Genomic DNA, 26,258 nt, shown 5'->3' with positions numbered 1-26,258 from the left:
CAACAATATCAAAAGCATAGTGAAGATAAAGAGTCTCTTCAGGAATAGTATGATACACCATACACCAGCAAGCCTAAGCTACATTAACCTCGTTCCTCATCTAGAACATGTACATCAACATCTCTCTTGAACTTCACACAACTTACGCAGCTCAGCTCAACATCCTTCGGACTGAACAGTCAGTATACCCCCACGTTTCGTACCAGATCACCGATCTAACACCCATCATGGTTAAGCTCCCCAAAAACCCTCCAGCCCCAAAGTCTCCCGGGCCTATTCCGGCGCTGCGTCAGGCCGAAGACAAGCCAAACAAGCTGTAGAACCACGTCCACCTAACCTCGCTCCCAAGCCCCGAAGAAATAGTTTTCGAATCCTTTTTTGAAGCACCTATAGCTGACTTATTTCCTAGGTTCATTCTACTCGCTTTTTTCATACAATCGAGCGCGATGCATCAAGCATTGTATTAAGATGGCAGACGCCACTGAATGGTGGGTCCTTGAGCGTAAAGTTGCACCTGCCCGCATCCCCTTTTGCTGTCGCGATAGATTGAAAGATGTCCCTTGTTCCCAGGCTAATTCAAAGGCATTCTTTGATTTTCTATTTTTTTCTTTCCTTCCTTTGCTAAAATTGATTTAAATCAGTCCAGTTTCATACTAATGAAAAGTCATTACTCAAAATCTGACTACAAAGCCCTAATTAGATTAGAGAAATATGTAGACGCTTTACATTAAACTATAATTTATATTGGCAAAGTCCAATTTCTTTAAAAAGATTTAACTTCTCTCCCGCTAGAGTGCTAGGAGACCGGATAAAGACTGGTCGGACCGAAGGATGCACACTGATGAGGTGAAACAGGGAATACGTATGTTGAGGGGTCATACAGCCCATCGTTTCTCAGCCGCTTCGCTTCATGCGTCTGTGCACGTACATCTGCTTCGCCCCCAAAGATATCGGACACGTCTCCATGCAGATTGCGCCTTGCCAAGAAAGTTCTCTTGCTCCTGGTACATGTATGATACATATTAAGTTAGCATGCTGAGAGATTCTTGAGCCTCCTAAACTCTCCCACCATAGTGGAGTGTATTAAGTAGGTTGAACCCCATTGTATTGTAACACTGCAATAGCACCGTCAGCAAGATTCCGTTTTTCGTGGAAATGAGCAAAAGTAAGATAAAAAGCGAGAGGCATGTTACAGCCGAGATATTCACAGGTGCGTGCCTAATTTTTTGTCTAACCGAAGTGTCATTATGTCTGATTCTGTTGGAAGTGAGGCCTCCAATGATAGTAGAGAAGCAGGGATCACGGGCAAAGGGGCCTGTGTATAGGCACATGTACTAGACAAGAATTCCTGAGCCCGGCTCTACTGCGCATTTACCTGCTTGCAATGTAGATGGCAGGCGAAGTGAACTTGCATGAGAGCGGCCAGGCTACCATCAAGTCAACCCCTGCACTCCGACAGGAATATTGCCGAACAGGCGCCTGTAAACCTTTGAATCAGCCTTGGGGCTGAATAAGAGCCTGATGCAATATAAAATATGGTGTTCCCCGCTTGCAATTTTGAATATCCCATTCCCTTTCTTTCCCACTACCTACCAGGCACCATCCGATCATCCTATACCGACTATTTGAACCCCACAATGGCCTATATATATTCTCCAGAGCATTCCCAGGCTGTGATGGTTATTCTGGGGTACACATTCCAGAATTTGGTGTTGCTTCGCAGGGCTCTGGAGACCTGGAGCCTGGGGTCTCCTCACGGCAACAAACCCCTTGCCCTTGTTGGAGATAGGGCTATTGCAATGGTATTTAGTCTTGATGGATATCTGAAGAATGCCACGTGTGGTAAGCTTTTTGTCGCTTGATATTCTGAAAACACTTCAAGCTAACCTCTATTGTGCAGGAAACACGACACAGCTTTTAAACTCTCGATCATCAAACAAAACTTTGCATAGCTTGGGATGCAGGCACGGACTTGAAAGATATCTTGTCCTCAACCCATCACAATCGAATGTTTCAATTGATACTATGGCGAACACAGTGGAGGCCCTGATAGGGGCTGTCTTCATTGACAGCGGGTTCGACCTAGACGCTGTCAAGGCGGCGATGATCAACTTCGGCATCATGGAAGCTCAACCTCAAGAGTGACTTACAGTATGTTCACGTTCTTTCTGTTCATATTTGGAACGAGACCTGGTTGTACTAACTTGCTGTCAAGGCCTGAGTGTGTTGCGATTGCTCCTTACACACGTTTTGGTATATGGCAAGGTAAAGGGACCCGGGATCCCCCACGTGAAAGACACGGATCGGTCTATAGATCAGCACTTGGAACATGATATCAGGTCTGAGGGCTGATCTTATGACTCATCTGGGTAATTCTCGTGGAGGATCCCGGGTCCCTTTATTGTGGTATCTATGATCTGGTGTGGTGGGAGTTACATTGTACAAACTATCTATGGCTGTTTTGGTCCCATTCTTTGCACTTTTTGTCTCACTTTTTATTCGGCTTTTTTAAATAGGAGGAGTCGCCCTGTGGCTTTGAGTAGCTTACAGATCCTGGCAAGATTCAACACAGCAGGCATTTGGACGGCTGAGGCGAGAGGACTTGGTGGGCTCTCGGCGATTCAACATCGTCTTCCTTGGAGCTTTGCTTTATTTTTGCTCTTATATTTTTACTACAGTCACTCTTTACTCAATTTCTCAATGTAATTTCATCTTTAGGATACCTTTATAAATGACGCACAACGGGGGGTCATAAGTCTGTTCAGTGTTATGGGCCATTGGACAATTTCTTTTCAAAGCCCTCAAAGTGCGTGTGCCATTTCATCCATTATTTGTGTCCTAGCTTGGGCTCTATGTTTTTGTATCTTTTTTCACTTCCTTTTGGCCCATTGTCAAGTGGCTCGGATGAGTCATTTAGATTATGTAAAACTTGTTGCCACTGTTGTATTACATAGTTTTCTAGAGAGATAAAGCCACTTTCTATAATTTCATATATATCAATTCAGTGAGATCAGTTATGACTTACTCATCGTAGCAGTAGACTCTAGGGCAATAAGGATAGCAACTTGAGGCATCACAACGCGCAGGAGACTTGCAGACCTACTGAGAACTAGACTTTTAGCTTTTCAAATATCCAATACAGTCAGTCTTATATCTCAAGACTTTTATTTATAATGTTTGCAAAACGGTAGAAGTTCATTGCCATCTGCTACGTCCATCCCCACGGCACGTCCAAACGAAGTTAGCACTTTTGCTTCACTTCAGAGGCAAAAGCTGGGATTTAATAGACATGCTCGGGCCTCTCAATCTTTTCCTGATAATTATAGACTGCCAAGCAGCAATTAGGATTTACTTTCCTACTCGCCGTTACATATTGCCTACACTTCGCTGTATTTCTTTGCTTGGAAGTCATCGTAAAACGACCGCCAGATAGTTTACCTCTGAGAAGATGGATAAAACTGTGTTCATCCTTTTGATTCAATTGAGCCTCCCTGGTTAATTCGCGTGTAGTTAGATATTACGATAATCAATACTATCACTTGTGGCACATTCATTTCCTAGTGTTCCAACCATTACCCCACCAAACATCTCACTCATCTCTTTGCAGTGCCGAGAAATTAGTCTCCTGGCAATACTCACGGAATGAAGTCATTTTCAGACCCAACTATAGAGAGGTTGTCAACTTCTCTGAGCGGCAACAAGATCGAGTGGAGCCTGGACCTACCTTTTCAGGTTTAACTACCGCGGGATCGGTACCTTCGTAACCAAACTCCAGCGCAAATAAAACATTGTGAGCAAACTCATGACCAAGACCGCCTGGAAGCAGCTCGCAGAACTTGTCGTAGGAAAGCTCGTCATAGCCACCGTACGTTAAGCCTTGGGTTTCGCAAAATATTTGGAGGTAATCTGACCATGACACGTATTGCCCAACAGCAAACAAGTTTACGTTGGCCTCGGCCTCAGCGACTGCCTTGACGCAGGGACCTAGATCCTTGCGCACGTGTCCGAATGGAATGCCCTTATCACCTGGGCCGATGCCGGCCATCCGCCAGGTGCCGTCGGTTACCTGTAAAAAGGAACGTTAGCTCCCATTTTGTTACAGGTGGTAAAGCAAAATGCTAAGAAACCCCAATTTCTTTCGTACCTTCTTTGGGGTTGTAGGAAGTCCCCATTGCCAGGGGAGCTGGAAATATATAGGCGCCTGAACTTGCGAAAACTTTCCAACGAGGGCCGGGAGGCTCTGTGCATAAAGAGCCGCGTCTGCTTTGGAGTCCATGTGATATAGCTTGGCAAACTTGCCATTACTGGACGTCCCCGCATGGGCCATTGAGCTGAGGATGTATCGGCATAGGCCAGAGACAGTCGCTGCAGCATCGGCAATGTTCTTGCCTTGCTGTAGCTCCACGTCATAGCAATACTCCACGAGCTCTTGACCGGGATTCTTCTTCCTCTGGCTTTCTGGGTCTTTGAAGATTGTCCAAAAGTCAGTGACCCCGAAGATGATGTCGGCTCCCACAAAGGCTCGCTTCAAAGACACCACGTCATCAAGGTCGCCTTTGACTATTTCAATACCCTTTGCCGCCCAATCCTTTGCGCTTTCGGATGTAGGATTGCGTGTCACACCGCGAATCTTCCAACCAGCACTTTGAAGGTAGGTGTCGGCGACGGAGCTTCCCTATAGCTTTTGTGTCAGTGAATTGATGAGTTGACATTGTAAAGCAGTTGTACATAGAGCAATTCGAACATACTTGCACACCAGTCACACCCAAAATGACAATAAGTCGCGACATTGCGGAGGAAATATTCGCAGTAGTAAAAGTTTAGAACGTTTGACAAGACTGTATCAACGAAGAAGTCATTTGGAATATCCTGAAGTTCGAACGATCGAATACGTTGTTGTGTTTAAAGACTTGAAACAAATCCGGATGTGACTTGGACATTTATACTCTCAACCTGTGGCCGGTCAACTTGCCATGAGAGATAGCTGAATTTCCTCCCGGCTTCTTGATTGATAATCTGTTTTCCCGGTATCGATCGCTTGGTAAGACTGTGGATGTTTCGGGCTTTTCTCTCTGCTCTTCTTACATCTAGTGATATCAGAAGGGCTCCACTTTGAAACTAAAATCTCGAAACTAAGCCTAAATAAGCGCTAGGCTGCGGTTAGCAGGGATGACCAGTGTCCATATTAGGTTAGACCGACCCACTTACTTGTTTCCCAATTGGGAACATCGTTTTCATTACTTGCAAGTTATCCCTCGCAACGATCGCCAGCTTGTCTATACGTCCCGGGCTTCTCCAACCTGACAGATAGTAGAAGTCTAGGTCATTCCATATGCTTGAGTAATATCAGGGACCGGTCTTTGAATTAATAATATCGGATTCGGCTTGCAAGTTGAAAAGCCGAACTGAAGTGCTTAAATACGTACATCCTACCTCTAACAATGTCGCTAATTACTATATCACAGTCTTCATTTTCTCTTTATCAAACTTAACTTCTGATTGATCTTTCTTTGATCTTGCCCTCCAAAGGCCCGACTGACGAGATGGCCCTCACCAAAGAATTGTCCACCACCTACAACCAGTTTCTTGAAACTGCCCCGGAGGAAGTGTCTTCCATCATAACGGATGCAGTAGGCAACTTCAAGAACATCTACGACCCTGCGAGAGCGATCCAGCCCGGGGGTGCCTTTCCGCAGTTCCAATTGAGCGGTGCGACTGGCAACAAAGTGTCGCTGAATGATCTCCTGGCTAAAGGACCCATCCTGGTTTCTTTCTACCGGGGTGAGTGGTGTCCCTTCTGCAACCTCGAGCTGCGTGCGCTCCAAGCCCACCTAGACGACTTTGGCAAGAGAGGCGTTACTCTAGTCGCGATATCCCCGGAGCTACCTGATCAATCGCTGTCCACGTCCGAGAAATTGTCGTTGAAATTCCCCGTACTTTCAGACGTCAACAATGAGCTGGCAAAGCAGCTAGGCATCTTGTTCGCTCAGCCCGAACCTATGCGAACTGTTTTTGGCAAGTTTGGCGTGGACTGGAACAAGCGTTACGGCAACGACCAGTTGGAGGTTCCAGTTCCTGCAACTTTCCTGGTCGACAAGACGGGAACTGTGCGCAATTCCTTCGTGAATCCTGAATATCAGCACCGATTGGACCCTGAGACTGCACTCCAATGGGTTGATCAGCTTTGAATCTGGTTTTTGATAAGCGCGGCCTTGGGATTGTCAGAATTCTGATTAGCATGACTAGCTACCTGCGGGGGGCGTGATTACGTATCATATAGCTTCCTTAGCTTCAAGTGTATCTAGAATGTCTTCGTTCGAAATATGATCCTTATTGTCCTGTGTTGTGGAACCTCCTCATTTTTTATCAATATTATTATGTAGATGCTCTATTTTTAGGCATTATATTGTGTGTAAGTTGCTGCCAGAGCCTCGGTGCAGTGATTTGACGAGGTTGCGAGAGCTATATCTTTGCTGACAAATACTCTTTGCAAAAGTGGGGTGAGCCTCTGCGATGATCTGCAGATACTGTGATCAACCATTTGATCCTATCACTCGAGTACACAATGAGCACAAGAGATTGGGAGTTGAGCGCTGCTGAGCTACCAACACAGGACGCGATCATCCCCGCTGGTTCAGCAGATGGATCACAAGTGCTGCCAAGAAAACTGACAAGTGTACAACCTTCGGCCGCTTCGGATCTCAAGTTCGTATACCTATCTCATCCAGATGACGTACGCCGAAAAAAAGAGGTTCAAACGGAGATTCGCCGTCACGTTATGAAGGATATCGGTCAACGACGGAGGCGCCCACGGCACAAGGAGACCTTTCCACAACCCACCCAAGCATCTTCTGTGGAGTTGGATAATTACGAAATCTTTCAGCACTGTGACGCAAATACAAACACTTTTTCACCCAGCCGAGGCCTAGCTACGCTCGGCAACTTCCCTGTCAAGGCTGATATGCGTGTTCTCGAGCTTATGCACTTTCGTAAGAGTTTATACCTTTCGCCTTGACTCCATGGTCGTTTCTTCTGACAATACTTGCTCTATATCAGTCAACACAGCCCCTTATCAGGCATTCAGGAGTATCTGGATTACTACAGCACTATGCGACCCGGGGGCATTTCATGTGACTCTCGGCAACGCAGCTGATTTTTTGAATAAGATCAATGGCAATAATAGTCCCACCAAAAGTCCAGAGGTTTTAAGTCACTATGAAATTTCAGTGAGGCAATTGAGGCGGCGGCTCAATAACTTTGCGGAGAGCATTACTGAAGGAGCCATTGCAAACATATTGGCCCATGTCTGTCTTACTGTATGTTCTCCAATTTCTACTACAAGCCCTTAAATAACTTCTCTTAATAGATGAGACACTTTGATTGGGATAGCTGGAGGGTCCACATGGATGGTTTAAGCCTCATATCTAAACTACGTGGCGGGTTTTGTAACCTTGGAAACAACATGCCCCTTCTCATATTGCTGTGAGCACTCCGGTCATTCTTCTTTTCTGAGTTATATTCCTGACTTGACCTTCCAAAGATACGATCTAGCTGGTGCCATGGTCTTTGATTCGTCTCCCAGATTTCCCCTCCCACCAGATCATGTTGGTACATCTAACAAATCTTTGAGGGGGGTTCCACCCAGGTTACAGGCCTTGCTCGTCCAATTTACATCGCCCACGATTGCTCCAGCGGGTGAGATATTAAGAATGATCTCCTCAGTTGCCGATGTGATAAACACCAATAGCCACTCCACTTCATTCTGGAAGAGGGACATCGATGCAATCAAATTGATCGGCCCCTGTATCCACCTTTTGTTATCCATGCCGAGGCTCCCCACCAGCTTTGAGACCATGTATAACGCTGAAGATCTTGTCGCGAGAGAGATGGTACGGCTGGCATGTCTCATGCTCATATCAAAGTTGAACGAACTCCTTGCGTTCCCGGCAAGCGAGAGAGTCGCACTTCAGGCCAGAACTACTAAATTTGTAACTCAGAACGTAAAACTGGTTGGGAAAAGATATTTTGAACTGAGAGTTTGGGCTCTCGTCACTGTTGCTTTGTTGCAGCACCGTGACGAAAGAAGAGTGTACATAGAGGAGCTGCAAAGAGAAATGCACGCAACGATCGGTACAGCGCCAAACGACTTGGTTGATATTGCAAGAGATACTGTCTGGATCGACATTTTAATGTCGCCGTTTGCAGATGAGTTAGCGGAAGATATGACGCTGCACGTTGACTTTAGCCAAGCCTATTGAGTAGAGCAAGCCCAAGCCCAAGCCAAATTAAAAACCATCATGCACACATTTTCGAAAAGATTATAGAAACATCTTGTAGTTCTGTCTTTGATTCGAAAAATTAGGTCGATTTGATCTTTTATCAAATGCAATTTTTGAGACAGAGACGACCATTTACCATAGTACTTTTAATATCCATTTGGCAAGATCAGATATTACTTGCTCATTCACATTCCCTGGAACACTGTATTCAAGTGGTGTTGATATTCCATCTCCCGCAATGAAAAGATGGTTCAATTGCTCATATAAATGGAACTGGACATTGTCCCTTTCATGGAGAGCCGCATGCCATTGCTGATAATCATCCTGAACTGTCACCTGATAGTCCCTACCACCCTGCATGATGATGATAGGCTTTTTCATAGACCTGGTGGTTCCGATGGGGTCGAAATTGCGATAGTCAAGCCAATAAGACGGACCAATCCCAAAAGGCAGTTGCTTAGCTGGCGTCGACAACTTGAGATGGTCACTATCTGCCAGTTCGGCCTGCTTCTGTGCTTCGTTGATCTGTTTGTCGAGATATAGTGACTCTGGTCCATCCAATGATTGAATGTAGCGAAGCTGTCGAATCAGACATCGATATATTGGCTCCGCGGGCCCAGCCATGATGATACAGCCTGCAATGGAAGCGTTCATGCCTGCTATCATGGGAGCAACTACCGCACCAAGGCTATGCCCGAGAACAAAAATTCCGTTAGGAAGAATACTCGGATGGTTCTGGGCTATTAATATAGCGTCGACTGCGTGTTCGACATATTCATGCGTTAAGGTCATATCTTTGCGCCTTAGAAAAGTCTTCGGGTTCGTGTGAGTCACCTTGTCGAATCGGACAGATGCAATTCCTTGACGAGCTAGGCCCAACGCTAGATCTTTGAATGGTTTGCTCTCTTGCACTGTCGAATCTCGATCGCATGGCCCGGAGCCAGCCAGGAAAACCACACAAGGGAGCCTTGGCATCTCGGTTTGCTCATGTGTAGCACTTGGTAGACATAATGTTCCGCCAACCTTGAGATCACCTTTCCCGAGTATGATTTCTGATTCGCATGCGCCGTGGTCGGCATAGTATGGCCTCTGCCAGCCAGATCCGAGGCCAAGCGCACTTGTCGGGAGAAAGCGAAGACCCACAAGACCTCCGGTTGGGGTCATTTGTAGGAGCATGCCAAACTCTGCGCGCTGGAATCTTAGTGGCACATTCACAGAGGTAAACCACCACCCGCTGGTTATGACTGGATTGCCAATGCTCTGTAGCGGTCCGAAAGATTTGCATATGATCTTCCAACTTTTCTCCAAGAGAGAGTTTGCGAGGAAGAATCGGAGAAATGGGCTAAATTCTAGTCTCAGAGTTGCCCATCTCCCACTGTCCATCTGATGAATAATTTCCCGAACACGAATTTGGGTCTTCAAAATATCTGGACCCCGCCATGCGGTCAGATACGCTGTCATCCATCGAGTCAAGGCAAACTCCTTTGCCCAAATAAAGAAAGTCATGTCTTGTTTCTATATTTGACGAAGCTGTGGTATCTCGCCACATATGGTAGTTTCCATTTGAGAGGTGCAAAGTCGCGTACTTATAGAATTACGAGTGGTTGGGTCTCTCTTGGCAAGGCACGCTAGTAAGGGGGCCAAAAGCTGTCGGATTAAGTGTCGGGTATAAGGCTACCAATTTACAACGACTCTCAGACACCAAAAATTGATACGGAAAGTCAAAGCTCAGGAAGCCCAATCAAGACAACCCTCATCCCGATCAAATCAGTAATTTTCAAGTCACCTTTAGTCAACACAGGATGCTTTGAGGTCCAGCTCTTTTCGCGCGCTTCACTCCAGAACTGTAGCATTTGTGCAATTTCATGGCCCCATTAAGTCCACATGTTATCGTAGTGCTCAATTGGGATTGAGAGTACTTGACAGGCTTTCCTGCTTCCTCCGACCAGATATTCACCATCTCTCGGTCTGTTCCAGTCTCGGACTCTGCCAGAAGAATTTTTACAGGTAGAGTGAGCTCTGGCTGATTCAAGATGACCAGTGCGTAGATACAAGGGCTGACTCTGGGGCCACCCACGGTGGCGATAGGGCAATCCTCTGGAACTGGTAGAAACTGGATATGTTTGCCAGAGGTTTTTTAAACATAGTCAGCACAACTCAATTGTCATGGGCAATGTACTATTTACGAGATATTATATTGGCAAGGATATTAGGAGTAATCATAGGCAATACGATATTTGTGGCATAGTACCCAGCCCCCATAAATATTATTTTGCTCAACAGTTCCTTATCCTGTTGGATGAACTGGTCAACCTTTAGCTTGCCTCCAAAATGAGTAATGGGGTGTTCCGCTCCAGACATTTAAACGTTGTTTGGAATGGTACCCCAGATAAATGCTGGACTGAAACGGTCTAAGCAGCCGCTTTCCCCATGTTTATTCCCTGCTTCGCTTCCAGCTCGATAGTGTCTTCGATGCTTTGAGTCACGAAGCTATCCCAGAAGTCAGTCTCGACGTAGATGGCGTATGACCCCTGTTCCAAATTAACCAATCTGTTTGATGTAAATGGTGCACCAGATGACTTACCTCGGAAGTTTTGACAAGGCTCTGTTCGTCATTCCAGTCAGCTACGACCACCACGACACCATTCAACATCAATACTTTTGATGTGTCGCTATTGATAGCACGAGTCACAACACGGATCTTGTAGTTTCCAGATGATAACGCCGCGGCAACAACAGAGCCACCCTGAGTGCCGGTGGCACCGATAACAGTCGGAATCTTCGACAAGTTCAATATAGATATGTATAGGAGGCGATGAGCTGGGAATACTGTCGTGGGAATAAAATTCGGCATAAGCTTTGACTTTATAAGATGACAATGAGGTTTTGTTTTACTTACCCCACCGTTCATTGATTTTGTAACATTGCTAAATTACCAGGGGCTTGACCACAAAGAACGAACTCCTTTGACACACACAATCAGCTATAGAACCACCAGCTCAAGCCTCGCATGGTTGAATGCTCTATGATCACGCTGTTCATTGGGCTGACCTAGCGACAAGCCTAAATGGACTCGAGATAGCGTTCGACTGGGGTGAGGCTGATGCCAACCACGGTGCTGATTGGCTGAAACTTTATTTCGTCCCACTTGCCGGCGCCCGGTGGTCCAAGCTTTCCAAGCCTACTGCAGCCAAACAAGAGAATTGAGTTAAGCGATCGTTGAAGGCCTGAATACCCTGCAGCGAGGTTAGTGAAAGCGATTTCAACTTAATACTAAGGCACTCTCTTTGGAACTGCCGGAAAAGCAGTGGTAACGCATACATTTCCCGAATGATACAATATTCAATCCCAGGGAGGTAATAAACGTACATTGGACTTTCGGGCACAAGAATTTAGTCTTATCAGATCACTTCTATCCACGGTCTTTGTTTCAATCCAGAACTTTCTCTAGCTTACGCTGTTCAATGATTGGATTTTCTTTTTTTCCCAAAAGAAAGATTTGTCAATAACTTGTTTTTGCTGTGTGCCGCCTACCACCTTTTATGGTACATCAGCTTCTTAGTAGGCATTCACTGCCCATACACCACGAGAAACGTCTATCATTTTTTCAAGATACCGAGCGAGAGGTTGAAGAATCTGTCGTATGTAAATGTCTAGTAAGTTGGATGAAATTGATGATACAAGTCAGTCTTTCGGCTACTTGACTTCCTCATCAAAGATGCTTGAGAGGATGAGGCGAGAAAACTTTGTGTCAATTGACAGAAATAAATTCCCTCGGGGGCACTAGAGCCCGAAAAGGCCGAAAGCATCATTCGTCTGGGTAGATATTGGGTCATGCAGAGTTTTCATAGTGTTTTTGGTATCCAGTTCGTAGTATTCTGCGCAGCCCTCCAGAATTAGGCCCATCCGTCGGATGTAGATGACCCAGTCTTGGTTGTCACGATGATCAGATTCAAGTTTCCTTTGAACGATGACCGATGATGAGCGTGAGGATATTGCTCCGTTTTTACCCTTTAATGATATAATGAATAATGAAGCAAATTTAATGTGGTTCATGGAAAGCGAAAGTGCGCGTAAGGAGTTTGGACGTCAAATCAAAATGATTAGCCGAGCGCAATGACAACGTACACCTCAAAAGGGATTCTTTCATAGACCTAGCATAGTCTAAGCTTGAAAAACAGCTGAATACACAAAAGAGGTTTCAAGTTGAGGGATTATTAAAGTTGTGTGATCATGAGGGAAGATATTCAATATAGTAATGCGCTTTGAAATTGAAGGGAACTCCTCCAGAGTAGGGAGAGGGAATAGGATGGTGCTTTTTTTTTTTGTGAATCAGCATACAGGTGGTTCTATTTATTGGAACAACTAAAGAAAGAAGGCCTGGTATCTAGACCAAACATACGGTCCCCAAAAGCCTACATGACGTACAGATGGACTCGAAAACGCGTGGAGCTGCGGTGAACTTGAATGTAGATCAAATTTTGAATGAAAGTTCTCATGTCTAGATACAATCAAAGACATATTCAGGAAGACAGTTGACAGCATGGGGCTTGTTGATTTCTTGCCAATATGCTCCCTTCTAGACTATAACGGTTTTCCGATCTCCTGGTGCCGAATCAGAAGAATTTGTGATATTTTGAGACATATTGAGGCATTCGGATTCTTTTCTTCGTTTCCTTGAAACAGTCTCATCTCTTCTGAGAATACATTTGAAAAAGGTATATTGGTTTAAACGAAGTAAATAAATCCCTGTCATCGTGGCGAGGCGGGTTACGTAAGCATTTGTACCCTCTCCGCATCCCACGTGAGGACCCGATCTCGCCCCGACTTTTGTCTATTCATTGTCGCCTTACCCTCGGTATAGACCGCGCGGACACTTTCTTTCCTTGTCTGCTCTTCGGCCATGATGCCTTGAATGACTGGTCTTTGTGACTCGAATGATGCAGAATCTTGGTCCATTTGAATCTAGGATGACTTGCCATGTCTTCCGTCAACGATAACTCTTCGCCGCTACCGGGCGACGGGTCGAAGCGAAAGCAAGGTACTGACCCCTCCTGGTACTCTCGCCTAGTTATGGCTTTTATCTTTTTGCGGCTACTTCTCTAGCAAGGATTGCGGCTAACCGGTGACTCAAAAATTTCTTAGGCTCCGCCGCCTGTGTCCATTGCCACCGGCGCAAAGTTCGCTGTGATGCCCGTGTCGTCGGAACTCCTTGTACAAATTGCCGCGCCTCTGGAAAGGCCGACTGCCGCATACACGAAAAGAAAAAGCGTCTTGCGGTGCGCTCAATTCTAGATCCCGTTCCGATCCGATCTCGGCCACTCCCCGCGTCTGATCACACTTCGAACCCTTCTCTTGCAGCGGGGACCCCACTCCCACCAAGTTTTCCAACTGCGTTTCCCAGTCACACACCGCTCGCTGGAGGTATCCCGCAAAATGGCTTCCAGCAAGGTACGGGATCGGAGGCATTCGGGCGCCAAGGCCCGGACTTGGCGCATGCTCACGAGGCACACACGGAGATGGAGCAACATCTCGTGAAATTGATAGACGAGGAAGAATCTGGTAGGAGGGAAATCCAGAGAGGCGTGCGTGCCTTCTACGTCGGGCATGAACTATCAAATATGTCATTTTTGATCCGGCAACAACGAGATCAAGATGACGATGTATACCACTTTGCCAGCAACGAGATTCCCCGGCGCCAAATGAAAACCGGCCATGATCAGCTCCTTATGGATGCTCTGACACTTCCCGAACCGGCACTTGCAGATGAACTAGTGCAGGCATATTTCACCTATGTTAATCCTGGGTATCCTATCATCGATGAAGATCTGTTTATGACACAATATCGGAATCGAGATCCCGCAGATCCACCGCCAATTCTACTTCTGCAAGCTATTCTCCTTGTTGGAACACATGTTTCCCGTGCAAAGGCAGAGCGAGACGCTCTTAAGGAAATCTTTTTCCGTCGCACTAAATATTTGTTCGATAATCGCATTGAGCGAAATCGAGACATTCTCGTTCAAGCAGCCCTTCTTTTGACGTGGCACTCGGACAGCGCAGACGATGATGTTGCTGCAGATGCTCACTTTTGGGTGGGTGCTGCTGCACGAATCGCCACGGGGCTTGGCATGCATCGAAACCCCGTTTCTAGTAGTTTCGTGACCCGCGATAGACGCATGTGGCGGAGAGTTTGGTTCATTCTGGTCCAATTCGATGTGTTAATATCTCTATCATATGGCCGACCCCAAGCAATGTAAGTGATTGCTATGAAACAGTTTGACGCAATGCTAATCAATACCCTCTTAGCAATTTGGACGATTCTGATGTTTCTCCTTTGACCCCTGCAGATTTCGAGAACTGTGGTCCTCATGTACAATCGGAATATGTGATACATTTCACCGAACTTTGTACAATGATCTCATACCTCATCCGTGATCGATTCGGGCTTCGCGCAAGTGAAGAACGACGAAAGGCCGTTTTGCAGGAAGCTGATGGATCATTGGCAACTTGGTCCCTGAAGCTTCCTGACAACCTTCGTCTGCGAGCATCTGACATGGATCCATGGTCTGCCATGCTCCATTTGACATATAACAACTTCCTCATTTTGCTACATAGGCCGCATCCCAGAGCCTCGGCATACTCCGACGATTATGGTCCCCACGATGCAGAAATCTGTAGTGCAGCAGCCGGTGTGATTGCGTCCATCTTTGAAGAGCTCAGGATGAACGACCGCTTGAAATACCTCTGGTACACTGGAGTCCACACTCTGTTCACAGCCATGATCCAAGTGCGAGTTGAGCTTCGGTTCTCCAACCCAGTTCTTGCTATCAATGCCTTGCGGCGTTTCGACTCGGCCTCCTACTCGCTGCGCGAGTTGGCTCAATACTGGGTTCATGCTGGCACAATCCTGCGACTCTTCGAGGACTCTAAACGTCTCCAAGAAGACCTTCGTATGGCAACCACTGAACGGCCCAAGCCGTTTGGTGATCCTCAGCACTCGCACAAGATGCCCGTTGCTTCTCCCGCTTCATCGGCATCTATGGCACCAACACCCCGGCCTATGTCATTTGGAGTTCATACTCCGGATTCCACAACTCTCCAGCATACCACTCTCTCGCCACAGCCACCCACTCAATTCGACAATTGGATCACCGCCCCTCTCCGACTCAATGTTGGACCGTTGGAAAGAAACGATCCCTTCTCAAGCAGCATGCAAGTTGATTCTATCGAGCCGGCTCGGGACTATCCGGACTGGCGCCAATTGTTCGCATTCGGTGATGTAGATCTGCCCCCACCTGTTGGTATGGAAGGGCTCCCCGAGCTCGAAGACGAGTGGCGACAGATCTACTGGCAAGATGCCCCAATGGCGGATCTCATCCATGACGGAGGATGGGTCCCTCATTAGTCTTGTCCATTTCATCACATCACTATTGGAGGTGGCCATACCTTCCTTTTACTACCTCACTACTTCTCTTTATTCCGTCCTTTCTTCCTACTCCTTGACGACGAGACGAGCCATGCCAGGGCACGCAGATACACACAATACATTTCGAAGACCTTGCAGGACAGACTCCTACAGGCACAATGTTCTATACAAGGCTCACAGCTTATGATACCATGTTGGATGATCACATACAGGTTTCGATAGAGATATACCCTGTCTTATATTGCAAACAGTGATATCGAATACATTTGTCTACGTTCTTCTTTCTGTGTATGCTACTTAAATAGAACAAATATGCACAATACACATTGCACAACACCAAGCCAGCGCCAGATGCGTTTAGCCAACTGCAGGGTAAGTCCAAGAGATCTCAGCCCGAGGCTCAGCCATACAGATACGCTACCAGGTGAAACAGACGCAGTTCAAACCCTATCCAAACACAAACCGTCTCCAATTATCTGCAAGCACCTGGACACCATGTCTCAATTCCCATCCGCGAAGGTCACAGATCTGCCGAGTAACATCTTCAAGCAAGTCATCCATCTGCGGGCCTGCCGTGTGGAGGTCACTCTCGATCAAAATCCGATCATCAGGCAAAGCCTTAATAACATCAGTGATCTTCCGCGCCGGGGCACCACTGAAATTGATCAGACTCGAGAAAGAAAAGTAAACATCTGACGGATTCGACTGATGCAAAAATTGCCGAATAGGCTCCACGGGACCAGAGTATGAATGCATGCAGATGCGCGGTGGGAACAGAGGCGGGCTTTTAGTATCTGGTACAAAAGCTTCATCCTCAGACACTGCCCCCTCCGCATCCTGCTGCTTATCCCTCTTTCTTCGGGAAAGCACGACCCGCTCATGGCCCTTCCATAATTCCTTTAGTGTATCAAAGACAGCACCGTGCGCCTGCACACTATGCATTGAAACAGGGCGGTCCATTTCCCCAGCTAATCGTAGCTGTGCTTTGAGGACTGTGCGCTGGTGATCTAGCTTCACTCTATATGGCGAGAGGCGCCGTCCCTCGCGCGATCCAGGGGTTACTTGGTCATCCCGATTCTTGAGTTCATCTGGTGACCAGATACCCGGAAGTCTGAAGGCCTTGTCTAACCCAACTTCGCCGACTAGAGCGTTTTGGCATAATTGGAGTCGAGCCCTGGACTCGGCTATAAGTTCAGAGAGTGGTTTTGGAGTTGGGAGAGCATCGATGAATGTCTTGTCGTCTGTAGGTGGGGGTGACAGTACAGCCATATAGTGGTCTTCTTTTTGCTGAGCAGTGTTTGCATCAGTGTCATCCACAATTTGGTGTGAAAACCAGGGATGCCACCCAAAACATGGAATTGCTCTTTCTGGCGACTGTTCTGATTTCCCAAGTGACATTGCCGTTTGTTGTACAAGGTCTTGGTCTTCACCCCGCGTAGCCATGATTGTCAAGGTTGTGGCTTTCATTTGTGGAATGCCTGCCACTGAAGACATAGTGTCTGTGGGGTGACAGTGGGCATCATGAACGCCAATATCCCAGGGGAATGGCTGAGACATAGTATAGAATGAAAAATGATGTTTGAACGAAGTTGATATACACAGTCAAAAGTGATGTAATCGGCGTTTCTGCCTGGGGCATCCATCACATGTATTTACTCCGCAAAGTCAAGCCGAGCATCTGTTTACAATGCCCAGCCTCTTTGCTTTCTCTCCTCCTGGGGAGGATTGAATCCAATGTGGTCCATTCTAAGTGCCTTGCTTGCGTTGCCTCTCCTAGCTGTCATCTCCATCCCGCTCATCCTGTCAGCATGGGTAACAATATCATTTGCGCTGTTCGCACTGGTACTACGACTTTCAGTGGTTTCTATTGAACTGGTCTGTGGGATATTCTTGCATTTTCTTTCAGTGCCTACTTCATCGACGTCGTCGCTGTTAACCTTCGCGGCTTCGGAACCTACAACACCAGCAGATGGTAGATCCAGACGCAACTCCGGATATGGAGCACAGCCTCACAAGAATAATAACTCTCTTTCGTCATGGACCATTAGCACAAGCTTGGAGGACCCCGAAAATAGGAGAAGAAACTCATATGCCCGCAGCATGATCGAAGCTCACAATCTATCGCCTTCAACATCATTCGGATTCCCTGTCTGCGGAGATGAAGGGCGGGACTTTGAAGGCGTAGGTGGCTGGCGCTCTTACATGCCCTCAAAGGCTCGCAGCACCCACTCGCTCTATGAGAAAGGCGCCAGCAAGGCTGCAAGTTCAGCATCATCCTCTGCAACCCAGAGCCGCAGCGGTGAAGGCGATCCAGACGCAGATATCGACGCAGACGAGCGTGCCTGGCTATCTCTAAATAATCGTCTTGAGCTTCCTTCTCAACTCGTTACTCTTGGATTCACTGGCTATTCTGCAACCACATTGAACAGTCCAACGCATTTTGACGACTCCAGCAACGGCCGCTATCATTTCCGGACCTTTTCACCAGATGGAAATTCACATAGTCCCCAGTTTGATGGACATCATAATGCACCAAGAAATCATCACCGCTCACTTACGACGTCTTCACTTACAACATCGGACCGCCGCACCGGCACGGGTCTTTCCCTCGCATTGTTGACAAGACCTGATACCACAGCTTCCCATTCCAGGGAATATGGCTACGGCATGTCTTCATCTACGCCTCGTCTATCAGCACCTTCCATGACACCACAGCCATATTCGCCCTTCAATACGCAGTCACGAAATCTTTCCCGTGGATTACCGACAAATGCTGCACCATATACCAGCTCATACCTCTCCAGCTCTGTCGATGGAGGCCACAGCTTTGGAAGTAACAGCAGTGGTGGAGGTGGGGGTGGGTATTTCTCTTTGAGACGACCGAGTTCTCCTGGGAATCATACACTCTCGCCTAGCGCTAGTGGTTATACCACTCCTGGTGTTGGTATTTCGACTGATGAGCGTGATGCGTCGTTGGGGTTTGCTCGTTTAATGGCGCATTATCCTACCAGTCCGAGACATCGGAGGCAGAGTGCCTCAGGGTCAAATTCGAGAATTCTGGGCCCTGGGTGATTGAATGAATAGAAATTTTCTGTGCAGGTCGTACAAAATTCTTGCAAGTGTACATAAACTGAAGATAGTCAACTGTAATCAAACATCTCACATATTGGAACATCTCAATGTTTACACAGCTAGTCGAAACACAGTGCTTGTATGAAAATGCCCCAGCTTTGTCCATTTTCTATTTTTATTCACCAATGTATGTAAGTTGATATGTAAGGACAAGGAACCAAGCAAGCCAAAAATGTAAAGACAAACACCAAAAGCTATAACGAGTGAAACAAAGAGAAGAGAGAGAAAACAAAAGGTATACTACGCAGTATCAACAACCTCCAACCCAAATCTGATAGAGCATTATTCAAAACACACGCATCTCTTCAGATCATGACGATTGACGACCCCTCTCCCGTCGGTTGACTTCCTCCATCTCAGCGAGGATGACACTGTTGAACTCCTCCCAGCCATCAAGGTAAAGATGATGACCGGCTTTCTTGATGACAATCACCTTCGACGAGCCTTCGTCAGATTGACGTTCCTCTACTGTAGCATTTGCCAATACCTTCCGCTTCTCTTCTTCCAGACGAGCTGCTGCTGCATGACCGCCTGAAACGTCCATCCAGTCGTGATCGCCATACATGAAAATCACAGGAAGGCCGTTCTCACGCTTGGCGGGTGTCTCCGGTTCCGAAGAAGCGGGAGCAGGGGGTGCGGGGGTAGGCTCTGCTTCTTTTGAGCAGGTTTTAGCAGTGGAGATAGCGTGAGGGAGTGGGTTTAAAGGAGAGTTGCTATGGATTAATTGACGTCCGAGGCCGTGGACTCGGTGGATGAGAGGGCTGCGGGCGAATGCGCCGGGGGCTAGGATATATGCCAATGCGTATTCGCCACTGCCGCGGAGACTGAAGATCGAGTATGAGTAGTCGTGGAGAGCCTTGGCTTCCTCGGCTGGGAGGTGGGAGAAACGGCGAGAAGTCCAGCCAGAAACGATGCGAGGTCCTAGCGGACCGGTCCATCGTACCAGGCTGAAGGGGGAGATGTTTGCATCCCACAAATAAGCGAACCACTTGGGAAGATTCCGTCGTGGAGGTTGGGCTGGCCCTTGAGTGGGCTGCTGGCCAGTGATAAAGCTGCCATCAGCAGTTTTCGGTGCTGGCCCTGGAATAGCACCTGGTGCCACAACACTCTGCTGGTCCTGAGTAACCTCGCTAGGCAATGTCGATTCTGAAGGCTCGGCGACGCCTGCGGTGACGGCGTATGGGTCCTCTGGGATGCCAACAGGAGAGGCCAAAATAAGCTTGTTTAGATGACCAGGGTATTTGAGCGCGTAGGCGACGGCCATATATCCTCCAAGACTGTGTCCCAACAGGGTAAACCGATCAATCTTACGCTTGATGCGCCACTCTTCCAAAGCGTCAACGAACCACGCTTCAGCTTCGCGAATGGCATCTTCTCTTCCCTTCGCCTTGATTTTGAATGAAGGTCGAGTACTCCGGCCCATGCCCAGCATGTCTAAAGCATGCAGTTGCCACCCCTTGAGGCGACTGAGCGGCTCGAAGTTCTTATAGAAGAAGCCAAGACCAGCACCATATCCGTGCAGCATGACCAAATGCTGATCAGCTTCTTCCCCTACTCTTTCTACCGAGAACTCATTGAGCGCGCGGTCCTTCCCGCTCAACTCCACCATACTGGAGCTCCATTTGCGCGGGCCATAGGGGTCATCAAGGGAGTTTGTACTAATCTCACCCTGCTGATTGTGGTCTGTGGACTCCAAGCTGCCCCTTCTGTCGGTTCCCGTCTGCAAGTGGGTGGGCGGTTCGTGGCGCAAGTAGGGGAGGTAGGAAAGGACTTTGTGTTCCGTCTGCGCGACTGGCAGCTTAGCCCACCATTCAGCGAAGCCGTCTCGATACGATAGGGGGAACATTGAGGGTCGCGAGGCCGTAGCTCGGGTGGCATATGGGGTGCTTTGTTCGCCCGAGTGGCGATTGGTGTCCTCTTGGGACGAGTTGAGTGATTCAGAGGCCATTGAGGAATAGCGGAGCCCACGTGGGGTGTGGAGTTTGTAAGATTGTAATCGTGCAAATGCGGATGGATTGCGCAAAGTAGAGATACAGGCGTGGTCAGCCAGTCGAGTGGAGGCCACGCTCATGAGACGTTGGGAAGAATCGGAGAAAGAAGCATAACATATAAGCGGAGCCGGAGTTTACGGGCGGGCGTTAAATCCGTGAGGCGACAAGATTCACGAGTCGTCAGCTTGGAAAAAAGAAGTGAGAAAGGGGAGAGAATACGTATAGACTACAAAAGTACAAGTTTATAGTATGAAGTCAGAGGTTGTGAGCGGAGAGGCTGATCAACCGTGGACCGCCTTCCCCAACGGCTTCTTCTGACTTCACTTCATCAACCACCATGGTCTCGCCATTAGACCATTTGGTCAAGGGTGCTCCAACCTCAGAAGCCCGAACTCCTACGCCAGAGCCATTACACTCCCATTCAGATGCCTCACGGCCCTCCGATCCCCTCGATCACCTCCCATCGGCTCCCCCGCAGATCTACCTGAACCTGCTGATTCTCGAAACCTCGCTGCGAGCCCAATACTTGGCTCTGCGCGAGCGCCGGAGGCAAAACACCTTCTTCGTTCTCCTCCTGGCTGCCTGGATTGCCTACTTCGCCTATGCGCTCTTCCTCCGTCCGCGTGAAGATGGCCGCGGCGTCGGCGGCTCAGTCTACTGGGTTGTGGAGATGGGAGAGAAAGTCGCCCTGCTCGGCGGCGTAGTGACGGCCTTGCTGGTCTGGGGAACAGGGCAATGGGAGCGCGGCATCCGATGGCCACGGCGCTGGTTGGCAGTCGCGAATCGCGGCCTACGAACCATGAACACCAAGATCATCATTATCCGCGGGCCATTCTGGCAGGAGCTTCTCTCATACCTCTCCTTCCTGTTCCCCTTCTCCGTCCCATTCTTCCCCTCGCCCACCGGCAACTACCAGTTCGTCGAGCGGAGCCCCTCCGACAAGCGCAGTGCCCGTCAACACTACCAGCAATACTACAATGGCGCTGACAGCGAGTCCGGACTGGTAGAGGAAGACCTCAGTCCAGGAGGTGACTATATCCGGCTTCTCCTACTCCCAAAATCATTCTCGCCCGAGTTCCGCGAGAACTGGGACGATTACCGAACGGACTTCTGGGAAAAGGAAAACGAACGCCGTGCCCAGCTCCGCATCAAGCTCCGCGAGCGTGAAATCCACCTTGCCCAGACAGAAGGCCGCTGGCTCGGCCGCTGGGGACTAGGCTGGCGCGCATCCCAGCGCCGCCGCCTCGGCGCGGCAAACCTCCACCGACCAATGGAGCCAGAATTCAAATACCGTCTCGGCCACGGGCATCACCCCTCTGTCTCAAAACTAAGCCAAGAGCAGCGCGGCCCATTTCCCCGCCGCAACACCCGCTCCGAATCACATTCCCGCACCTCGTCCCGCAGCACGACACCCGTCGACATCGGCCTAGATCAGGACCGGCCACCCTCACGCTCTTCGACATCCAGCAGACCCCGCCGAGGCAGTACAGCATCCGGAGAAACCACGCCGCAACAGCGCAAACGAAAGGGCTCCACGCTCCGCCGGGGCCTGTCGCCCCTTACTCAGGCGCAGATCCGGGAGGGAGTGAGGACGCCGTCGTTTTCGTCGGATGATTCTGTGCTGCCTATGGGTGAGAAGGATAAGGAGGAGTCTATACCGGCTTCTGTGCCGGAATTGTAATACACACTTGCATTACACACACTGCAAATTAGCACGAAATGTTGCTCATGCATTTATTTCTATACCCTTGTTTTCTTGTATTTTGGATTGGGAGTGTTGGACGGTTGCTTCGGTTGATCGGTCTCTTCTATGATTGATCATGCAGACGTTGCTTCCAGGTTGTCTTCTATAGATACATTGGCTGTTTGAATCATGGTCTTTTTTCTGTTTTGTTTCGCATAGATGCTATTCCAATGCATGTCTACGGTGTTTTCAATGCATATCCATTACAGCAGTAATGATATCGTAGTAAGTTCACATTATATCAAGATTATAATTAACATCAGTCTACTTCGGAAAGGAAGATATAGTCAAGCGTCGGTATTCATTCATATTTCTCATATTGAGTCAGGTCCACTGATATCCCCAATTTGACTCCATACGCCAAAGACAAAAATAATGACAAGTGATATCAATCCCAATGCAATGACGATAAACAGCTCATAAAGATCCCAACCACAACATCAACCACCCAAAGCAGACACGGGATAGATTAGACACGGTAAACATTGTCATCGTCCTCAAGGAACATAAGCAAGTTCTGCTCGTTCATAACCCGCAACGCCTGGACAGCCTCAGACTGCGAAAAGACACTGCTGGCTCCATGAGAATCCTTAATGGCACTGTTAACAGCACCAATCAACTCATTGACATTCATCTCATCGCCATCAGCAAACACCTTCGATCCCATAAGCGGGCCGAGAGTCGACCGAAAGAGCGTCATACGCGCAGGCGTGATGGGGACATCGGTCGATGTAGTCTGCGAATCTGTCTGGGACTCGATGAGTTGCGAGGCGGGCTGCGATGAAGCCATGGACATCTGGGACTCGGACTGTGTCTGTGTGCGGCCTTGGGTCTGGCTTGAGCGGAGGCGCTGGGCACGCGGGCTGGCGGCGTACAGGCTGTCGTCTTCTTCTTCTTCTTCTTCTTCGTCTGGGATTGGGACACTGGATGCTGCTGCTGTGGTGCGTGTGCGTGCTGTGCCGGTTCGGCGGCTTGGTGTTGCTGTTGAGGTGCGACGGGCTGGCGTCTCGTCGTCCGAGTCGTCGTTGAGTTCTGGGTCGCTGTCTTCGTCCGAAGAGTCTTCGGAGGTGACTTTGCGGCGCTTGCGACGCTCGTCTTCGACGACTTCCTTGAACATGGCGAAGCGGAGGATTGATTCGGCATGCTTGGCGTCTTTTTCGTCGACTCGGCTGGATAGACGGGCCTTGGCGTGTGCGGTTGAGAGACGGATGAGCGTCTCCAGAGTACGAGGAGTGATGGGTGAGGTGCGGCGCTTGTTGCCGGTAAGTTCGTCGTTTCGCAGGGCAGAATATGTGGCGATGACGTGGTCTGCGGCGCCCTTGGTCAAGACGGGCTTGACACGGGACTTGGCATACTGGATGTACTTCTTGATGAAAGGGATGCTGATGATCTCAACATTGTTTGTGCGGTTGCGGCTAGAGTTGGGGTTGACCATGCCTCCGTGGAGCATGACGTTGAACTTCTCAAACACATCAGTAGGGGCATTGGCATCTTGACGATCTTCAATGCCAACACCCAGGGTCTGGTTGAGTTGTTCCCGAACAGGGGCGCCCTCTTCGGTGCCAGGCTGGCGATAGCGATGCATACGCAAAACGTGCTCCGAGATTGTTCGGTCGTGGGAGTCCTCAATGTCATCCGTCACAACGAACAGCAAATCGAAACGAGAGAGAAGGGAGTCTGGGAGAGCAATGTTCTTGTGGGGGTCCTTGTGAGGGTCGTATTGACCATAGATGGGGTTGGCAGCTGCCAAGACACTGCAGCGCGCGTTCAGACTTGTGTGAATACCAGCCTTTGCGATTGTAACGGTCTGCTGTTCCATAACTTCGTGAATAGCGACACGGTCGACATCACTCATTTTATCAAACTCATCGATACAGACAACACCACGATCACCAAGAACCATGGCACCAGCCTCCAGACGACGCTCACCGGTTTCTTTGTCAGAAGTGACAGCAGCAGTCAAACCGACACCTGAAGAACCACGACCAGTTGTAGCAATTGCAAGAGGTGCGGTGTTCAAAACGAAACGAAGAAGCTGAGACTTGGCAGTAGAAGGATCACCCACCATCAAGATGTTAATATCACCACGAAGATGGGTACCATTGTCCAAGTTCTTCTCCATACCACCAAGCAGCATCAGGAGAATAGCCTTCTTAATGTAGTCATGTCCGTGGATAGATGGGGCCAGGGACTTGGACAGCAGTTCAAAGACGTTCTTCTTCTTGGCAATCTTGTTAATGTTTCGCACATCCGTATCCGTAATGATAGCCTGTGCAATGCCGCCGCCACTCTTGGAAGACAGCTGAATGATGTTGTTTGCCATGACAATAGTGCGGAAAGTCGAGGATCCATTGCCTGCATTTCGGTTACCCAAGGTGCGGTAGATACCAACCAGCTGAATTCTGTCTCCGGGCTTGGCCGTGTCGACCAGGTCATCATCGAGGATAACATCGACACTTCGGGGCAGTTGTCCGGCGGGGGCACGTTCGGGCATTTCTTGGATGGAGATCGATTGGTGGTCCAAATATGTCGAGTAACCGTATTCGGTGATAAGCTAATCATATATTAGTCTCTTTTAAGCATTCAATGGTCCCACAAGACATACCGGGTTCTTATCATCATCTTCCTGGGGATAGACATTCAAACTGGTGGCGCCGCTGGCACTCATAGTCTGATCCCGATATTTTCTGGCAACGAAGCGGTCCTTTGCCTCGACGTAGTGGACACTCTGAACAATCTTGGGTCGGACCAGAGAGCATTTCGTAACGATACCCTCGAGCGAGACCATGTGGTTCAATTGTTGAGATCCCAATGTGCGGGGGTTGCAAGAGAATTCTCCGAATGCACCAACATAGGCACAGTAATAAGCCTATCGAGGAATTAGACGCCAAATATGAAGATATATGACCAAGGATACACACAGCTTCATCGGATGTTTCCTTGGCAGGTCTAGAAGGAAGAGTCTTGACGACCTCCTTCAAGGCTCTGTCAAAGGCTTGCGAGTAGTCGAATGGCGAAGAGAGTAGGCTAAATCAAAATAATGAGTCGATATCTAATTGACTGTCAAGACCGAGGAGAAACATACCCATCGGCGAGCTCGCGGTTGTGTGCTCTGATTTCATCGATGCTGACCTGTTCAAAAATTAGCCTTCGCTCCGGCAGGGACTTCCCAGGACAGACGCACAGTCAATCGGCGCATGCCCCTATTCAGCATCACCACAATATCCGCTCGATAACTAAAAAGCTCAGTTAAAACCAAAGCACATCACCAAGCTCGAATTCGACGAACCTGCGTGCCCGTGCATCGCCTTTTAAAAAATTAAATGTTAGTCCCAGGAACCACCCAATCCAGGAATAAACACATACTCGGATCAAGAAATTCAGTGGCAGCACGCACGCGATCCTGCGCGGCCTCATCACGAAGCTGTAACCCGTCCATGATGTAGTTCAAAATGTAAGTGGGTAAGGAAGGATGAGTCGAGGGGGTGAGAGGATGTACCGATCGGGCTAAATTGAAATCTACACGTCCCTGAGCGCGTCCCACGCGTCCCGCGTGTACCTTATGTCAGCGACTTTTTTTTCTTGGGATATATAACGCGGCCATCTCCCGATCCTTTTTCTCTTCTTCAAGCGACTCTACGTGCGTCTCCCTCCCCCCAAACTGGCTTCGGCTTCACCTTTGAGGA

At 48.5% G+C, this 26,258-nt stretch overlaps 14 protein-coding genes across 14 annotated transcripts; 7 read left to right on the top strand and 7 right to left on the bottom strand.

Annotated features, from left to right (window-relative positions):
• Positions 1-107: 107 nt before the first annotated feature.
• N7508_004260 (uncharacterized protein) lies at positions 108-320 on the top strand (the record flags this gene model as incomplete). The annotated part of the gene is made up of 1 exon (XM_058462326.1): positions 108-320. The coding sequence occupies one exon, from the start codon at positions 108-110 to the stop codon at positions 318-320; it is 213 nt and encodes a 70-aa protein (XP_058320951.1).
• Positions 321-1,637: 1,317 nt separating this feature from the next.
• N7508_004259 (ribonuclease III domain-containing protein) lies at positions 1,638-2,145 on the top strand (the record flags this gene model as incomplete). The annotated part of the gene is made up of 2 exons (XM_058462325.1): positions 1,638-1,842; positions 1,901-2,145. The coding sequence occupies 2 exons, from the start codon at positions 1,638-1,640 to the stop codon at positions 2,143-2,145; spliced, it is 450 nt and encodes a 149-aa protein (XP_058320950.1).
• Positions 2,146-3,589: 1,444 nt separating this feature from the next.
• Positions 3,590-4,790, bottom strand: N7508_004258 (NmrA-like family protein; the record flags this gene model as incomplete). The annotated part of the gene is made up of 4 exons (XM_058462324.1): positions 3,590-3,664; positions 3,725-4,066; positions 4,145-4,675; positions 4,749-4,790. 4 exons carry the CDS (start codon positions 4,788-4,790, stop codon positions 3,590-3,592), a joined length of 990 nt encoding a protein of 329 aa, XP_058320949.1.
• A 753-nt stretch (positions 4,791-5,543) lies between these two features.
• On the top strand, positions 5,544-6,188 carry N7508_004257 (peroxiredoxin-like family protein; the record flags this gene model as incomplete). Its single annotated transcript, XM_058462323.1, has 1 exon — positions 5,544-6,188. One exon carries the CDS (start codon positions 5,544-5,546, stop codon positions 6,186-6,188), a length of 645 nt encoding a protein of 214 aa, XP_058320948.1.
• Positions 6,189-6,565: 377 nt separating this feature from the next.
• Positions 6,566-8,258, top strand: N7508_004256 (uncharacterized protein; the record flags this gene model as incomplete). The annotated part of the gene is made up of 4 exons (XM_058462322.1): positions 6,566-6,989; positions 7,057-7,316; positions 7,367-7,482; positions 7,541-8,258. 4 exons carry the CDS (start codon positions 6,566-6,568, stop codon positions 8,256-8,258), a joined length of 1,518 nt encoding a protein of 505 aa, XP_058320947.1.
• A 153-nt stretch (positions 8,259-8,411) lies between these two features.
• On the bottom strand, positions 8,412-9,662 carry N7508_004255 (alpha/beta hydrolase family protein; the record flags this gene model as incomplete). The annotated part of the gene is made up of 1 exon (XM_058462321.1): positions 8,412-9,662. The coding sequence occupies one exon, from the start codon at positions 9,660-9,662 to the stop codon at positions 8,412-8,414; it is 1,251 nt and encodes a 416-aa protein (XP_058320946.1).
• A 409-nt stretch (positions 9,663-10,071) lies between these two features.
• Positions 10,072-10,640, bottom strand: N7508_004254 (uncharacterized protein; the record flags this gene model as incomplete). The annotated part of the gene is made up of 2 exons (XM_058462320.1): positions 10,072-10,382; positions 10,466-10,640. The coding sequence occupies 2 exons, from the start codon at positions 10,638-10,640 to the stop codon at positions 10,072-10,074; spliced, it is 486 nt and encodes a 161-aa protein (XP_058320945.1).
• Positions 10,641-10,690: 50 nt separating this feature from the next.
• Positions 10,691-11,190, bottom strand: N7508_004253 (uncharacterized protein; the record flags this gene model as incomplete). Its single annotated transcript, XM_058462319.1, has 3 exons — positions 10,691-10,810; positions 10,864-11,058; positions 11,179-11,190. 3 exons carry the CDS (start codon positions 11,188-11,190, stop codon positions 10,691-10,693), a joined length of 327 nt encoding a protein of 108 aa, XP_058320944.1.
• A 2,069-nt stretch (positions 11,191-13,259) lies between these two features.
• N7508_004252 (uncharacterized protein) lies at positions 13,260-15,684 on the top strand (the record flags this gene model as incomplete). The annotated part of the gene is made up of 3 exons (XM_058462318.1): positions 13,260-13,320; positions 13,425-14,532; positions 14,586-15,684. The coding sequence occupies 3 exons, from the start codon at positions 13,260-13,262 to the stop codon at positions 15,682-15,684; spliced, it is 2,268 nt and encodes a 755-aa protein (XP_058320943.1).
• Positions 15,685-16,152: 468 nt separating this feature from the next.
• N7508_004251 (TatD family hydrolase) lies at positions 16,153-17,199 on the bottom strand (the record flags this gene model as incomplete). The annotated part of the gene is made up of 1 exon (XM_058462317.1): positions 16,153-17,199. The coding sequence occupies one exon, from the start codon at positions 17,197-17,199 to the stop codon at positions 16,153-16,155; it is 1,047 nt and encodes a 348-aa protein (XP_058320942.1).
• A 240-nt stretch (positions 17,200-17,439) lies between these two features.
• Positions 17,440-18,777, top strand: N7508_004250 (uncharacterized protein; the record flags this gene model as incomplete). Its single annotated transcript, XM_058462316.1, has 1 exon — positions 17,440-18,777. One exon carries the CDS (start codon positions 17,440-17,442, stop codon positions 18,775-18,777), a length of 1,338 nt encoding a protein of 445 aa, XP_058320941.1.
• Positions 18,778-19,147: 370 nt separating this feature from the next.
• Positions 19,148-20,785, bottom strand: N7508_004249 (putative alpha/beta hydrolase; the record flags this gene model as incomplete). Its single annotated transcript, XM_058462315.1, has 1 exon — positions 19,148-20,785. The coding sequence occupies one exon, from the start codon at positions 20,783-20,785 to the stop codon at positions 19,148-19,150; it is 1,638 nt and encodes a 545-aa protein (XP_058320940.1).
• A 380-nt stretch (positions 20,786-21,165) lies between these two features.
• Positions 21,166-22,509, top strand: N7508_004248 (Spo7-like protein; the record flags this gene model as incomplete). The annotated part of the gene is made up of 1 exon (XM_058462314.1): positions 21,166-22,509. One exon carries the CDS (start codon positions 21,166-21,168, stop codon positions 22,507-22,509), a length of 1,344 nt encoding a protein of 447 aa, XP_058320939.1.
• A 532-nt stretch (positions 22,510-23,041) lies between these two features.
• On the bottom strand, positions 23,042-26,011 carry N7508_004247 (MCM DNA helicase complex subunit MCM3; the record flags this gene model as incomplete). Its single annotated transcript, XM_058462313.1, has 7 exons — positions 23,042-25,126; positions 25,178-25,441; positions 25,494-25,599; positions 25,658-25,704; positions 25,757-25,808; positions 25,862-25,880; positions 25,939-26,011. The coding sequence occupies 7 exons, from the start codon at positions 26,009-26,011 to the stop codon at positions 23,042-23,044; spliced, it is 2,646 nt and encodes an 881-aa protein (XP_058320938.1).
• Positions 26,012-26,258: the final 247 nt, after the last annotated feature.

Source organism: Penicillium antarcticum (genome assembly GCF_028974205.1).
Source record: "Penicillium antarcticum strain IBT 31339 chromosome Unknown utg000004l_segment0_segment0, whole genome shotgun sequence".
In the NCBI taxonomy this organism is placed as follows: domain Eukaryota; kingdom Fungi; phylum Ascomycota; class Eurotiomycetes; order Eurotiales; family Aspergillaceae; genus Penicillium; species Penicillium antarcticum.
Note: the sequence above shows the minus strand (reverse complement) of the source record. Positions and strands in the feature narration are given on the sequence as shown.